The sequence below is a fragment of the Schistocerca serialis genome, chromosome 1 (genome assembly GCF_023864345.2).
Source record: "Schistocerca serialis cubense isolate TAMUIC-IGC-003099 chromosome 1, iqSchSeri2.2, whole genome shotgun sequence".
In the NCBI taxonomy this organism is placed as follows: domain Eukaryota; kingdom Metazoa; phylum Arthropoda; class Insecta; order Orthoptera; family Acrididae; genus Schistocerca; species Schistocerca serialis.
This window is the reverse complement of record NC_064638.1, coordinates 688420211-688436960: the sequence shown is the minus strand read 5'-3', so window position 1 is coordinate 688436960 and position 16750 is coordinate 688420211. Positions and strand designations below refer to the sequence as shown.

General features: G+C 45.3%; 1 protein-coding gene across 1 annotated transcript in view; it reads right to left on the bottom strand.

Annotated features, from left to right (window-relative positions):
- LOC126480525 (putative epidermal cell surface receptor) overlaps positions 1 to 16750 on the bottom strand; it is a 417170-nt gene that overhangs the window by 144338 nt on the left and 256082 nt on the right. The window contains 1 exon segment of the mRNA XM_050103873.1: positions 9839 to 10038. Within this exon segment, the coding sequence (XP_049959830.1) occupies positions 9839 to 10038 (200 nt within the window).

Below are 16750 nucleotides of genomic sequence, written 5' to 3'. Positions count from 1 at the left end.
TTCAATCTGTATACTGAGCAAGCAGTAAAGGAAAAACAAAAGAAAAATTCGGAGTAGGAATTAAAATCCATAGAGAAGAAATAAAAACGTTGAGGTTCCCCGATGACATTGTAATTCTGTCAGAGACAGCAAAGGACCTGGAAGAGCAATTGAAAGGAGTGAACAGTGTCTTGAAAGGAGGGTATAAGATGAACATCAACAAAAGCAAAACGAGTATAATGGAATGTAGTCGAATTAAGTCGGGTGATGCTCAGGGAATTAGATTAGGAAATTAGACACTTAAAGTAGTAGATGAGTTTTGCTATTTGGGGAGCAAAATAACTGATGATGGTCGATGTAGAGAGGATATAAAATGTAGACTGGCAATGGCAAGGAAAGCGTTTCTGAAGAAGAGAAATTTGTTAACATCGAGTATATATTTAAGGGTCAGGAAGTCGTTTCTGAAAGTATTTGTATGGAATGTAGCCATGTATGGAAGTGAAGCATGGACGATAAATAGTTTGGACAAGAAGAGAATAGAAGCTTTCGAAATGTGGTGCTACAGAAGAATGATGAAGATTTTATGGGTAGATCACATGACTAATGAGGAGGTATAGAACAGAATTGGGGAGAATAGAAATTTGTGGCACAACTTGACTAGAAGAAGGGATCGGTTGGTAGGACATGTTCTGAGGCATCAAGAAATCACCAATTTGGTATTGGAAGGCAGCGTGGAGGGTAAAAATTGTAGAGGGAGACGAAGAGATGAATACACTAAGCAAATTCAGAAGGATGCAGTATGTATTAGGTACTGGGAGATGAAGGAACTTGCACAGGATGAAGTAGCATGGAGAACTGCACCAAACCTATCTCTAGACTGAAGACCATAACAATAACAACAACAACAACAAGAAACATAGATGCCACAGCATAAAGTTTTGGGAATTTAATTCTGCGTATTCAGTTGGGTTGTAACTATTCATTGCAGAACAGGGGCAAGAATATTATCCGTAGATATCAGCATTCGAAAAAGGACGTATAGTTGGGCTCAAAGAAGCCGACAGGAGTAATCGGCTAATAGCTTGAGAGTTGAGTAGGAGCGATGCCACTTTTTGATGATGTTGGCAGGAATGAGTGAACCATGGTCGATCACAGTGTCAAGAAGAAAGCGGTCGACCTAGAGAGACGACAGAACGGGAGGACCGAGCAATCGTCAGAGAGACACTCAGAACCCGAAATTCATCAATATAATTAATTCGACGTGCAACTGGTGTTTCAGTGACCACAACGGTCATTAACAGGTGGCTTACAGAAAGGGGTCTGATCTCATTAGACACCTCTTGTGCCAGCTACCATTCACCTTTGTGCACCAACAAGCCCATTTGCAATGGTGTCGGGCACATTCGGCCTGGAATTTCATTGACTGGAGTAGAATAGTCTTCAGTGATCGGTCCCGCTTCGAACTGGGCCCCAACGACCAGTGAAGACGTGTCAGGAGACACCTCGGACAACGGTGGGATACTAACCTGACTGTCGACTGCCATATGGCCCTAAAACCAGGAGTGATAGTTCGTCAGATCTCTCCCCAATTGAGAATGTTTGGAGCATTATGGGTAATCCCTCCAACCAGCTCGGGATTTTGACGATCTAACAAGCCAGCTGGACAGAATTTGGTACGCTATCCCTCGGGAGTACATCCATCAACCATCAATCGATGCCAAGCCTAATAACTGCTGTCATAGTGGTCAGACGTAGCCAAGACGTTACTGACTTGCTCAGTTTATGAAGCTCTTTCTCTTGAATAAATCACACAGTTTTTTTGAAATTGTAATCATTTGTTTTTATGTACCAATTTCCGCCCAATTCGGATAATTCCTTTGTGGTGCGAAGTTTCTTTAGCTTTTTTTTTTGTCATAGATCGTTTGTCGACTACAATATTTGCTTAAAGCTCAATGTCGTTTCCACTTTTGGGTGATAGCACAAACAAAGGATCGTCAGCATGTGCAATGATTCTGTCAGTATTCTCCTTCCATTCAATTAGGCGTAGATTCAGCTCGACGGCAGTATCTCAGAAGATGGGCCTGCAGATCGCACCATGAATGCATCCTATTAATTTGGTTAGTTTACGATTTTCCCCTTTCCACCCCACAGTTCTGTCCCTGGAGTAACCTAATAGCTTGGAATACAGGGGTGTTTATACTCTCAGTTCCCAGAGACGCATGAACATTGCAGGCCATCAACAGTATATGAAATGGTAAGTCATGATAATAAGTATCGCAACTCCTCTGAAATCTAACTGATATCTACGTTGAGGAGACTCCTGTCTGTCTGTCTGTCGGCGGTTACGTAAGTCTCAAAGACCTAGGTAAATCAGCACGTATCCTTTTGGATCTGACCAGTCTTCGTCAGTTTTCTTTATGAGAACAACATTCCGCAATTTCCACCTTTCTCATCCGCAAGACCTCCTTCAGTCCTTCGCTTAACTATGGTGTGTTTCCACAGTTGACTATGGAGTGTGACCTGTGACTAAATACCACCTGGTCCGGGAAATGCAATCTCATCTCCGGGAAATGCAATCTCATCTCGCACTGGAAACAAGTGGTGGCGTCCGTTGCGTAGTTTGTTGCCATCTCTGCATGTAATGCTGTACTTGTGGTATGTCTGCGAAAAGCCACGGTATCGCAAGTGGAGCTAGAGGCGTGCAAAACCGACACCATCTATCGGCCCAGAACATTTAGATCGTTTACATTTTCGTACGCACTTAGTACATGTGGCGTGCAAATATATGAGAACACAAAAAAGACACAAATTATCATGTCTAATACGTCACAGAAATCTGTTGGCACTCAAAACAGCTTCAATTCGTTTCGAAATGGATAAACACACGTCCTGTTTGCTTTTCAAGGGAATCCCATACCATTCTTTCTGTAAAATACTGGTATGTGTAGGTGACGATGTTGGAGGAGGATAGCATTCACGCGGCCTTTTCTCCAAAGTGGATCACAAAGATTCAATAATATTTAGATCACGTGACTGTGGTGGACAGGGTAGATGCGAAAATTCATCCTCGTACTCACAGACCCAATTCTGGACGATGTATGAAAGGGGCCGTTTCGTCATGGTACACAGCATCATCACTGGGGATGAAGCATTGTATCATAGTATGAACCTTATCAGCCAAAATGATCACTTAATCCTTGGCAGTAATGTGGGTTTGCAGAGTAACCGTGGGGCCCATGTAATACCACGATATGGCTGCCCATATCATCAGCGACCTCTGTCGTGTTTCACTCTTGTGACAAACTCGTCCACGTTGTGACTTAGCGGATGAAGTTTTACCGTTTTCCCTGCGTGCGATAAGGATGTTCTATACAATGACTCTTGAAATACCAGCACCTCGGCTACATTGGTTACGGAAGCACCAACCGTACGGGCACCAACAATTTGCGCACTTAGAATTCACTTAGCTCCAATATACTGCAGTCTCAAGTATACAGAACACTGTCCTGATACTACCAGCGTATTGGGGACATTGTACAACTCCCGTAAGTTGTCAAATATAACAGCGCAGCCTGCAGACTTAGCTGCCATCCGCATGTACACTGCTGGCCATTAAAATTGCTACACCAAGAAGAAATGCAGATGATAAACGGATATTCATTGGACAAATATATTATACTAGCACTGACATGTGATTACATTTTCACGCAATTTGGGTGCATAGACCCTGAGAAATCAGTACCCAGAGCAACCACCTCTGGCCGTAATAACGGCCTTGATACGCCTGGGCATTGAGTCAAACAGAACTTGGATGGCGTGTACAGGTACAGCTGCCCTTGCAGCTCCAACACGACATCACAGTTCATCAAGAGTCTTGTGACGAGCCAATTGCTCGGCCACTATTGACCAGACGTTTTCAGTTGGTGAGATATCTGGAGAATGTGCTGGCTAGGGCAGCAGTCGAACATTTTCTGTATCCAGAAGGGCCCTTATAGGACCAGCAACATGCGGTCGTGCATTATCCTGCTGAAATGTAGGGTTTCGCAGGGATCGAATGAAGGATAGAGCCACGGGCCGTAACACATCTGAAATGTAACGTCCACTGTTCAAAGTATCGACAATGCGAACAAAAGGTGACAGAGACGTGTAACCAATGGCCCCCCATACCATCACGCCGGGTGATACGCCAGTATGGCGATGACGAATACACGCTTCCAATGTGCGTTTACCGCGATGTCGCCAAGCACGGATGCGATCATCATGATGCTGTAAACAGAACCTGGATTCATCAGAAAAAATGACGTTTTGCCATTCGTGCACCCAGGTTCGTCGTTGAGTACACCATCGCAGGCGCTCCTGTCGGTGATGCAGCGTCATGTGTAACCGCAGCCATGGTTTCCGAACTGATAGCCCATGCAGCTGCAAACGTCGTCGAATTGTTCGTGCAGATGGTTGATGTCTTGCAAACGTCCCCATCTGTTGACTCAGGGATCGAGACGTGGCTGCACGATCCGTTACAGCCATGCGGGTAAGATGCCTGTTATCCCGCCTGCTAGTGATACGAGACCGTTGGGATCCAGTACGGCGTTCCGTATTACCCTCCTGAACCCAACGATTCCACATTCTGCTAACAGTCATTGGATCTCGCCAACGCGAGCAGCAATGTCGCGATACGATAAACCGCAATCGCGATAGGCTACAATCCGACCTTTATCAAAGTCGAAAACGTGATGGTACGCATTTCTCCTCCTTACTCGAGGCATCACAACGACGTTTCACCAGGCAACGCCGGTCAACTGCTGTTTATGTATGAGAAATCGGTTGGAAACTTTCCTCATGTCAGCACGTTGTAGGTGTCGCCAACGGCGCCAACCTTGTGTGAATGCTCTGAAAAGCTAATCATTTGCATATCACAGCATCTCCTTCCTGTCGGTTAAATTTCGCTTCTGTAGCACGTCATCTTCGTGGTGTAGCAATTTTAATGGCCAGTAGCGTAAATTCAGGTATGCGTTTCTCGCAGTGTTTCCATGGTTTTGTCAAACCCCTGTAGATCCATATTCAATACCTTCGTAAAAGTGAATGAAACTTCAAGTTCTACTACTACTACCTCTACTACTACTACAGCTCCAGTGAAGTGATTCTCCGGAAGTGTTGGTTGGAAGCGGGCGTCAAAAATCTACAGCCTCCTTGCTGCTTCATTCCTTTTTCCTGTTCACGATGGCTTTCGCAATCCCCTCCCTTCGCGTGCAAAGCTGCTAGAAGAACGTGTCTGACTGGTACCAGTTAGCAAGTCACGGGCTTCCAAGGCCAAACTCGTAATAATAGTCTGAATCTGATGGCGCCTCAACGAATACCTGTTGGTGACTTCCCTTCCCGTACTAGTAGAGGCATCAAAAGCCTTTTTTTTTTTTATCTTGGAACGCGTAAGTACCAGACGTCGTCAATATTAACTGAACGGATCCGGTTGCGATGGTCACATGCGGACGAACAAGGGATAGCAGAAGGTAGTATTACCGAATAAGAACAATTCTAATATTCAAAGAAGTATTCTCGGGCGTACGGCCGCATCTCAGCGTCCAACAGGCACAATATTTTGGCAGACGACCAACCTACTCAGCCTTAGAAGCCCTGAGTGGCTTACTGCCGGCCATCATGCAAGTGGCTTTCACCTCCTAGTCTCCGGACAACGCAGATTGGAACGACCACATATGTAATGTTGTGGGGAACGCAAACCAAAGACAACGTTATATTGGCAGAAGGCTTAGAAGGTGCAACAGCTCTACTAAAGAAACCGCCTACGCTACGTTAGGGATGTTTGCCCTCTGGTAGAGAATTGCTGTGCGGAGTGGGATCCTTACCAGATAGGACTGACGGAGAACAAAGCAAGAAGTCCAAAGAAGGCAGCTCGTTTTGTATTATGCCGAAATGGGGTAGTGTGTGTCATGGGTATGATAAGCGAGTTGTGGTGGCAACATTGCAGCAAAGGCATTTTTCGTTGCGGCGAGATCTTTCCACGAAATTTCAATCACCAACTTTCTCCTCTGAATGTGAAAACATTTTACTGACGCGAATCTTCATAGGGAGAAATGATTATCGTAATAAACTAAGAAAAATTAGAGCTCTTACGGAAAGATTTAAATGTTCATTTTTACCACGCACTGTTCGAGAGTGGAACAGCAGAGAAACACTGTGAACGTGATTCGATGAACCCTCGGCCAGGCACTTCAGTGTGAACTGAAGATTAGTCACGTAGATGCAGGTGTAGATAGCCCCCTTCCGAACTCTGCAGCGGGTCCACTTACGCTTCGGTCAAAAAACGAAAGAACATTAGCGTAATTACAAACGGAGTTCAAGCTCGAATGGGACAAGGGTATGAAAGAAAAGCGGCTGTGTTCTTTTCAGTGGAAATGTTACAGCATTCACCTAATCGGTTTAGGGAAATCACGAGCATGATAGTTTTATCTCCGTTCGAAACTTGCCCTCGGGAAGAAGTTCAGTACATAACGTATCCGTTGGTCCTCTGTCTGCATCAGATGTAATTCCCTGCCGAAACAATGAACCTCTTTTTGCATGTTGTGCCATGGAAATGCGGGTTTCCCACCCTTGCTAATGCTGTAACCACAGTTAAGAATGACTAACTTTTCTCTTATTTATAATTTAATCAATTCTTTCGTGATACCGTTTAAACAGACCAAAGTAATACTTTGGTGTGACAATGGGAAACACACATCTGTCGTTATTATTAGTCTTTTGCACGCTTCTTCATCCGCGTATGCGTACAACAGGTATTTGGCACACATCTCTTCCTCCCCCTCCCGTCTCTCCATCTCCTCCACGTCCTTGTGTCTTTTGTCTTTCCATCTCCTTCTTCACCCATCCCTTTGTCCTTTCTTCTTCTGCAGTCTCTCTGTCCATTTCTCCCTCCCACCTTTCTCTATTATCTCCTCCAACTCCCTCTCTCTGTATCCATCTCCTACTACCGCCTCTCTCTAGCCATCTCTCCTACTTCCTACCACTCTGTCCACCTCCCCACCTTATCCCCCCTCCCTCTCTCTCTCTCTCTCTCTCTCTCTCTCTCTCTCTCTCTCTCTCTCTCTCCCTCCCTCCCTCCCTCCTCTCACTCCCCTCTTTCTCTCTATCCCCTTCTGTCTCCTCTCTGTTCATCTCCTCCTCCTGTCTGTCTGTCCACCTCCTCCTTCCCCATTTCTCCATCCATTTCACCCCTCTCTCACTAGCCATCTCCTCCTTCCCTCCTCTTTCTGCTCCGTCATACCCACCCACATGCATAGCCCTAGGAACACATTCTGATATTACCCACGCAACACGCCATTCATGCAGGATAGCCTAGATGTCAGGTGTTACCAACACTGATTTACCTCCACCCCTTTGGCAGCTAGTTGGTGCCCTCATTCTCAAATACTGGGCGACTACAATCTAAGTAATCTGTGTGCTGTGAATTATGTTACCTCAAGACATAAACACTGTTTCTAACTGTAATATGTGTCTCAACTATGTTAAACCTTCAATGTAATATAATATCTCTTAATGAGCAGTTTATGACAGCATTTTAATTTTTCAAATTCGATCAATAATTACATGAGATATCAAAAAGCAATTTTTTGTTTCCCCTGGAAGCCGTTTAATGGGCAATCTATAGTAAGTCTATGCACCAGTTTCGCTGTTTAATCTGCATATACAAAAATGGATGCTTGTGTGTACATATGTACATTCCACATGGACTCCTAAACCACTCGATCGATTTCAACCAAATTTGGTACACATGCTACTCACTGTCTGGAATGAAATACTGTGGTTACCACACAGTACTTCTTTCTAGACGACGAGTAGCATATGTACCAAATTTTGTTTTTGTATGTGTAAATAAACGGCGAAAATGGCGCACAGATTCTATAACGGTTTTCAGGGGTAACAAAAATTTTATTTTCGATATTTCACGTAATTATTGATCGAATGTAAAAATTTAAAATGCTATCATAAATTACTCACTACGGGATACCGCCCTAAGTTCAGAGTTTAACACAGTTAAGATACGTAGTACAAGTAGAAACTGCGTAAGTGCCTTTAGGCAGCACCACTCACGGCGCTTAAATTCCCCGGAATATGTTCATCCAGTATTCGAGAATGAAGCACATTATGACATTTTAACAGACTTTAAACATAATTTCAAACTTTTTTCTGAATTTTTTTCTCGCTTACATGCTTAACGTCAAATAAATAACACATTAACTTATTTTTAAAGTAACCAGACGTTTGTAGCTGTTTTATAGTTGTGAGTTCTATTCTTTAAAGGATGGGGGTTGTGGCTCTGGAATGTAATAGTCGAGTTTTTATCTGTTGTTGCAATGCTGTTCACTGCGAAATCTGGTTTCATGCAGTTCACCAGACTACTCTATCCCCTGCATGTCTCTTCATCTCTGCATACGTATTGCATGCAACTGACATCCATTTGAACTTGCTTACTATAGTCGAGCGTTTATCTGCCTCTGGAATTTTTTTACGACCACCCCTCCTCCCCCCTCTCCCGCACTTTTTCACCAATTTGATTCAGTATCTTCACACTAGTTATTCGTCCCACACGGTCAATGTTCAGTATTCTTTTGTAGTAACATATTTCAAATGCTTATGTTCTCTTCTTATTTGAGCTGTTTATCTTTCATGTTTAACTGCTGTTGAAGGATAAACTCATACAAATACCTACAGATAAAGACTTTGCAACACTTGAATATATTTCGGAGAACAAATTTCTCTTTTTCAGACATTCTTTTCTTACTTTTGCAAGTCTGTATTTTATGTCCTCTGTACTTTGGCCATCATCAGTTATTTTTCTGATAAAATAGCGGAGTTTATCTACTGCTTTTAGTGTCTCATTTCCTAGAATAATTTCTGTAGCATCTCTTAATTTAATTCGACTACATTCCATTTCCCTTGTTTTACTTTTGTTGCTGTTCATGTTATAACCTCTTTTCAAGACCTTGTAAATTTCATTCAATCGATCGTCTATGTCCTTGCACCGTCTCTGACAAAATTACAGAACACATTGACAATAATCTCGGCGAAGGTTTGACGTATCATTTCCTGGTTGCCAAGGGAATCTGAGCATGTAGAAACCTATGTAGTTTTGCATTTTTATCCTGTTTTTGGGTCCAAGACAATTAAAAACCGATGTCATTTTGCTATTTGTGCGGTTTTTGGCCCCCAAGACAACTAAAAACGGATTTTTTCCATACGATGTGGTACTACCTTGCCGAGGTGGATGGGCTTACTTAAATAACAGTGCCACAACTGTTGACAGCCGAACTTGTGCAGTCATGCACATTGAACAGTACGGATGGTGTATCGGACAACTCAAACCACAGCCGTCCTATTGCGATTCAGCTGTCATTTGTAGCTGACCTCATTTACGTTGAGACGCTTACAGCGACAATTATTGGTAAAGTGTTCGTTAAAGTTTTTTGGTTCCATGGCGTTTCCCCCTGCGTCAATACGCTGCCGTTCAAAGTTGACGTCATTCTGACTAGTAGTTCTATTCCTACAACGTTTCGAAACTGAAACTTTAATTCTGGTCACCCTGTGTATTCGCATTATGGTTCCCAGATATGTTTGTCAAGTCAGTCTGCGTCGAAAGTACTTTAAAATATAATCTGAATAAAAATCTCATACTTTGTGCGCCAGAAAATGCCTGAAAGACCGTAACTGTTTGAACTATGAAAGCAGTTCACGTAGCAACTGTCGATCTGTTCTACACGTTATGAGTTTCGTACACCACATATCAACTGTGGAGCAGCACGTAGCGGAGACATTTCATTGTGCATTATGTACTCTTACATTTACCACTTACCGTGGAGCTGGCTATTGCGCCAGCCGTGGTGGTTGTGACTGCGCTTGTGGTTGTCGTTGTGGTCATGGAGTCAGATGGAGAAGCGTCCGGTGACGTCGACTGCGACGGCGGAGGCGTGGGTGGCGGGGGCGTGCTGGGGGGCGACGGGGGAGGCGTCTCTGCTGGGAGCACTCCGGGGACCAGGGCCTGCGCCATCACGCCTGCAACAGGGAGCGAACGTTCAGCGTCACGACGACGATGCAGCCAAGCCGTGTCTCTGCTGGTTGTTCTGCACTTTATCTAAATTGTTTCAGGTGGCCATGACACACGGTATCACGGTCATCCAATCAAGATATTATGTCGTAATGCTTAGCGCGCTATTTTACGAGGGCCATTTACTAAATAATGTAACTAGGCCAGTTTCGGTTGAAATAATGTTGAATTTTTTGTTGGACGTTGTGAAATATTCCCGCTTCAGCCCTTACAGTTTCATGAAGTTCCGATAGGTGGCCGCGCTATACGCAGCCTTCAAAACGGCGTCTGTAACGGAGATGTGTTCGAAGCAGAGAGCCGTCATTGAGTTCAAAATGGTTCAAATGGCTCTAAGCACTATGGGACTTAACATCTAAGGTCAACAGTCCCCTAGAACTTAGAACTACTTCAACGTATGTAACCTAAGGACATCAAGCACATCCATGCCAGAGGCAGGAATCGAACCTGCGACCGTGGCAGCCGCGTGGTTCTACATCTACATCTACATCGATACTCCGCAAGCCACCCAACGGTGTGTGGCGGAGGGCACTTTACGTGCCACTGTCATTACCTCCCTTTCCTGTTCCAGTCGCGTATGGTTCGCGGGAAGAACGACTGTCTGAAAGCCTCCGTGCGCGCTCTAATCTCTCTAATTTTACATTCGTGATCTCCTCGGGAGGTATAAGTAGGGGGAAGCAATATATTCGATACCTCATCCAGAAACGCACCCTCTCGAAACCTGGCGAGCAAGCTACACCGCGATGCAGACCGCCTCTCTTGCAGAGTCTGCCACTTGAGTTTATTAAACATCTCCGTAACGCTATCACGGTTACCAAATAACCCTGTGACGAAACGCGCCGCTCTTCTTTGGATCTTCTCTATCTCCTCCGTCAGACCGATCTGGTACGGATCCCACACCGATGAGCAATACTCAAGTATAGGTCGAGCGAGTGTTTTGTAAGCCACCTCCTTTGTTGATGGACTACATTTTCTAAGCACTCTCCCAATGAATCTCAACCTGGTACCCGCCTTACCAACAATTAATTTTGTATGATCATTCCACTTCAAATCGCTCCGCACGCATACTCCCAGATATTTTACAGAAGTAACTGCTACCAGTGTTTGTTCCGCTATGATATAATCATACAATAAAGGATCCTTCTTTCTATGTATTCGCAATACATTACATTTGTCTATGTTAAGGGTCAGTTGCCACTCCCTGCACCAAGTGCCTATCCGCTGCAGATCTTCCTGCATTTCGCTACAATTTTCTAATGCTGCAACTTCTCTGTATACTACAGCATCATCCGCGAAAAGCCGCATGGAACTTCCGACACTATCTACTAAGTCATTTATATATATTGTGAAAAGCAATGGTCCCATAACACTCCCCTGTGGCACGCCAGAGGTTACTTTAACGTCTGAAAACGTCTCTCCATTGATAACAACATGCTGTGTTCTGTTTTCTAAAAACTCTTCAATCCAGCCACACAGCTGGTCTGATATTCCGTAGGCTCTTACTTTGTTTATCAGGCGACAGTGCGGAACTGTATCGAACGCCTTCCGGAAGTCAAGAAAAATAGCATCTACCTGGGAGCCTGTATCTAATATTTTCTGGGTCTCATGAACAAATAAGGGGAGTTGGGTCTCACACGAACGCTGTTTCCGGAATCCATGTTGATTCCTACATAGTAGATTCTGGGTTTCCAGAAATGACATGATACGCGAGCAAAAAACATGTTCTAAAATTCTACAACAGATCGACGTAAGAGATATAGGTCTATAGTTTTGCGCATCTGCTCGACGGCCCTTCTTGAAGAGTGGGAGTACCTGTGCTCTTTTCCAATCATTTGGAACCTTCCGTTCCTCTAGAGACTTGCGGTACACGGCTGTTAGAAGGGGGGCAAGTTCTTTCGCGTACTCTGCGTAGAATCGAATTGGTATCCCGTCAGGTCCAGTGGACTTTCCTCTATTGAGTGATTCCAGTTGCTTTTCTATTCCTTGGACACTTATTTCGATGTCAGCCATTTTTTCGTTTGTGCGAGGATTTAGAGAAGGAACTGCAGTGCGGTCTTCCTCTGTGAAACAGCTTTGGAAAAAGGTGTTTAGTATTTCAGCTTTACGCGTGTCATCCTCTGTTTCAATGCCATCATCATCCCGTAGTGTCTGGATATGCTGTTTCGAGCCACTTACTGATTTAACGTAAGACCAGAACTTCCTAGGATTTTCTGTCAAGTCGGTACATAGAATTTTACTTTCGAATTCAATGAACGCTTCACGCATAGCCCTCCTTACGCTAACTTTGACATCGTTTAGCTTCTGTTTGTCTGAGAGGTTTTGGCTGCGTTTAAACTTGGAGTGGAGCTCTCTTTGCTTTCGCAGTAGTTTCCTAACTTTGTTGTTGTACCACGGTGGGTTTTTCCCGTCCCTCACAGTTTTACTCGGCACGTACCTGTCTAAAACGCATTTTACGATTGCCTTGAACTTTTTCCATAAACACTCAACATTGTCAGTGTCGGAACAGAAATTTTCGTTTTTATCTGTTAGGTAGTCTGAAATCTGCCTTCTATTACTCTTGCTAAACAGATAAACCTTCCTCCCTTTTTTTTATATTCCTATTAACTTCCATATTCAGGGATGCTGCAACGGCCTTATGATCACTGATTCCCTGTTCTGTACATACAGAGTCGAAAAGTTCGGGTCTGTTTGTTATCAGTAGGTCCAAGATGTTATCTCCACGAGTCGGTTCTCTGTTTAATTGCTCGAGGTAATTTTCGGATAGTGCACTCAGTATAATGTCACTCGATGCTCTGTCCCTACCACCCGTCCTAAACATCTGAGTGTCCCAGTCTATATCTGGTAAATTGAAATCTCCACCTAAGACCATAACATGCTGAGAAAATTTATGTGAAATGTATTCCAAATTTTCTCTCAGTTGTTCTGCCACTAATGCTGCTGAGTCGGGAGGTCGGCAAAAGGAGCCAATTATTAACCTAGTTCGGTTGTTTAGTGTAACCTCCACCCATAATAATTCACAGGAACTATCCACTTCTACTTCACTACAGGATAAACTACTACTAACAGCGACGAACACTCCACCACCGGTTGCATGCAATCTATCCTTTCTAAACACCGTCTGTACCTTTGTAAAAATTTCGGCAGAATTTATCTCTGGCTTAAGCCAGCTTTCTGTACCTATAACGATTTCAGCTTCGGTGCTTTCTATCAGCGCTTGAAGTTCCGGTACTTTACCAACGCAGCTTCGACAGTTGACAATTACAATACCGATTGCTGCTTGGTCCCCGCATGTCCTGACTTTGCCCCGCAGCCGTTGAGGCTGTTGCCCTTTCTGTACTTGCCCAAGGCCATCTAACCTAAAAAACCGCCCAGCCCACGCCACACAACCCCTGCTACCCGTGTAGCCGCTTGTTGCGTGTAGTGGACTCCTGATCTATCCAGCGGAACCCGAAACCCCGCCACCCTATGGCGCAAGTCGAGGAATCTGCAGCCCACACGGTCGCAGAACCGTCTCAGCCTCTGATTCAGACCCTCAACTCAGCTCTGTACCAAAGGTCCGCAGTCAGTCCTGTCGACGATGCTGCAGATGGTGAGTTCTGTTTTCATCCCGCTAGCGAGACTGGCAGTCTTCACCAAATCAGATAGCCGCCGGAAGCCAGAGAGGATTTCCTCCGATCCATAGCGACACACATCATTTGTGCCGACATGAGCGACCACCTGCAGATGGGTGCACCCTGTACCCTTCATGGCATCCGGAAGGACCCTTTCCACATCTGGAATGACTCCCCCCGGTATGCACACGGAGTGCACATTGGTTTTCTTCCCCTCTCTTGCTGCCATTTCCCTCAGGGGCCCCATTACGCGCCTGACGTTGGAGCTCCCAACTACCAGTAAGCCCACCCTCTGCAACTGCCCGGATCTTGCAGACTGAGGGGCAACCTCTGGAACAGGACAAGCAGCCGTGTCAGGCCGAAGATCAGTATCAGCCTGAGACAGAGCCTGAAACCGGTTCGTCAGACAAACTGGAGAGGCTTTCCGTTCAGCCCTCCGGAATGTCTTTCGCCCCCTGCCACACCTTGAAACGACCTCCCACTCTACCACAGGTGAGGGATCAGCCTCAATGCGGGCAGTATCCCGGGCAACCACAGTCGTAGTCCGATCAGGGGATGCGTGGGACGAGCTGGCCGTCCCCGACAAACCCCCATCCAGACCCCCACAGTGATGCCCATTGGCAACAGCCTCAAGCTGTGTGACCGAAGCCAACACTGCCTGAAGCTGGGAGCGAAGGGATGCCAACTCAGCCTGCATCCGAACACAGCAGTTCCGGACTGAAGCGCCTAGAACCCCCGGCCACAGCGGCCGGCTGTCATTGAGTTCCTTCTGGCGGGAAACCAGAGCATCGCAGATATTCGTAGGTGCTTGCAGAATGTGTACGGTGACCTGGCAGTGAAGAAAAGCACGGTGGAAGCGTTGGGCGAGTCGTCAGTCATTGTCGTAACCAATATTGTCCAGACCTGTCCCATCTCCCGTGTGCCGGCCGGCCGGCTGCACCAGCTGTAACTCTTGTAGTGTTGGAACGTGCGGACACACTCATTCGAGGTGATCGACGGATCACCATCAAACTCGTCGCTGCTTAACTGGACGTCTCTGTCGGTACTGCTGACACACTCGTCCGCCAATTGGGTATTCGAAGATGTGCCGCCACAAAAATGCAAACGAACTTCCGATTCTGCATGACAACGCAAGGCCTCACACAAGTCTGCGTATCCGAGAGGAGCTCACGGAACTTCATTGGACTGTTCTTCCTCGTCCTCCCTACAGCCTGGATCTAGCACCTTCTGACTTCCATCTGTTCCGTCCAATGAAGGATGCACTCTGCGGAAAGCAGTACGTGAATGATGGGGAGCCTATTTATGCAGCAGGACGCCGGCACCAACGTCAACCTGTAGAGTGGTACCGTATGGGCATACAGGTGATCCCAGTAAGGTGACGTAAGGCCGTCGCAATAAACGGAGACTATGTTGAAAAATAGGGTTTTGTAGCCGAAAGTGTTGAGAGTAATATGGTGAATTGGAATCCTGAAAAAAATGTGTTGCATTACTTGTACGTTGTATGTTAACCGGGGACCTAGAAACGAAGGAGAGGCTCCGTCGCCGCCGCAGCTGCAGTGGTCCACAGCCCCACAATGACTACCGCAGTCCATTTCCGCCTCCCCGGGGTTCGGCCCCCGGGGGACCTCCGCAGGAAACGTCTCACACCAAACGAGTGTAAAGTGTAGCCCCTATGTTTGCGTGGTAGAGTAATGGTGGTGTACGCGTACTAGGAGAACTTGTTTGCGCACCAATCGCCGACATAGTGTAGCTGTGGCGAAATAAGGGGAACCAGCCCGCATTCGCCGAGGCAGATGGAAAACCGCCTAAAAACCATCCACAGACTGGCCGGCTCACCGGACCTCGACATAAGTCCGCCGGGCGGATTCGTCCCGGGGACTGGGCGCTCCTTCGCGCTCTGGAGTTGCATTACTTACTGAACGCCCCTGATACAATAGAGAAATTACGAATAGGCGTCATCGTCTTTCGCTTTGCGTTTCTAGCCCGTGGAATACTACACACATACAGTAATCAGTACTCTTGTTGGTAGTCTATTTCATTGTATCACATAATTTGAAGTCGTCTTTGAGAATTCGCATACGACAGGATTCATCAGGTTTTCCAAAAATATGGTAATAATATTATCTGGCACTGTTTGCTGCGTTTGGCACCAAGACCTACAATCTATCTAATAGTTTATGTCACACTTCTGTTGAACAAGCTCCGTAACGTACGTCAGTGTGACTCCACGATCTCTGGCAGTAGTCTGATGACGTCAAAAGTCGACCGTTACGGGGTTAAACCCCCACCTCCGATTCTTAAGGACTGGACACACAAGTATAACAGAGCTTCACACCGCTAATTACTTTAAAAAGGCGTTAATGTGATAGACATGTAAGCGAGAAATATTTTAGAAATTTTTTGAAATTATATTTGTAGTTTATTAGATGGCCCTGACTGCTTTCGTTCTCGACCACTGGATGACTACTATAGTCTGGGAAATTTGCGCTCCGTTTTAAGCAAAAGCTACTTTTTCACTCGTCGCAACGTTTATGAAGCCATATGTCCTGATGTAATTTTGCAGGCACGTTCAGAGGTATATAGGGATATTTTCTGCAAAGTGTGTCGCTGATCGAGCGAACAGTAAAGAAGTAATAAATTAAAAGTTATGCCTGATGCTAAAATTTTACTGCATTAACAGCGAAAATATGGTAAGCGGTAAACCGTTTTCTTTTCGTCATTTTATTAGGGTTGGCGGGTGGGGGTGTCAGCGAGGACAAGTTTCATGAAAGTTTGAAATTATGATTGTGTAAAATTTGCTGGATGTCAGTAAGTGTCCTCGTTTTCAAATACTGGATGAATATAGTCTGAGGAAATTGTGGGCCGTGAGTTACGGTGCCTTAAGACATGTAGGCAATTTCTATCTCTAATACTTTTCTTATTGTGTTAAAGCTTTAACCGAAGATTATATCTCTTTTAACGAGTAGATTATGGCAGGATTTGAAATTTTTAAGTTCGACACACATCTGGTATCGTGCTGCGTGAAGCGGATTAGTCGTTTACGAATATAGAT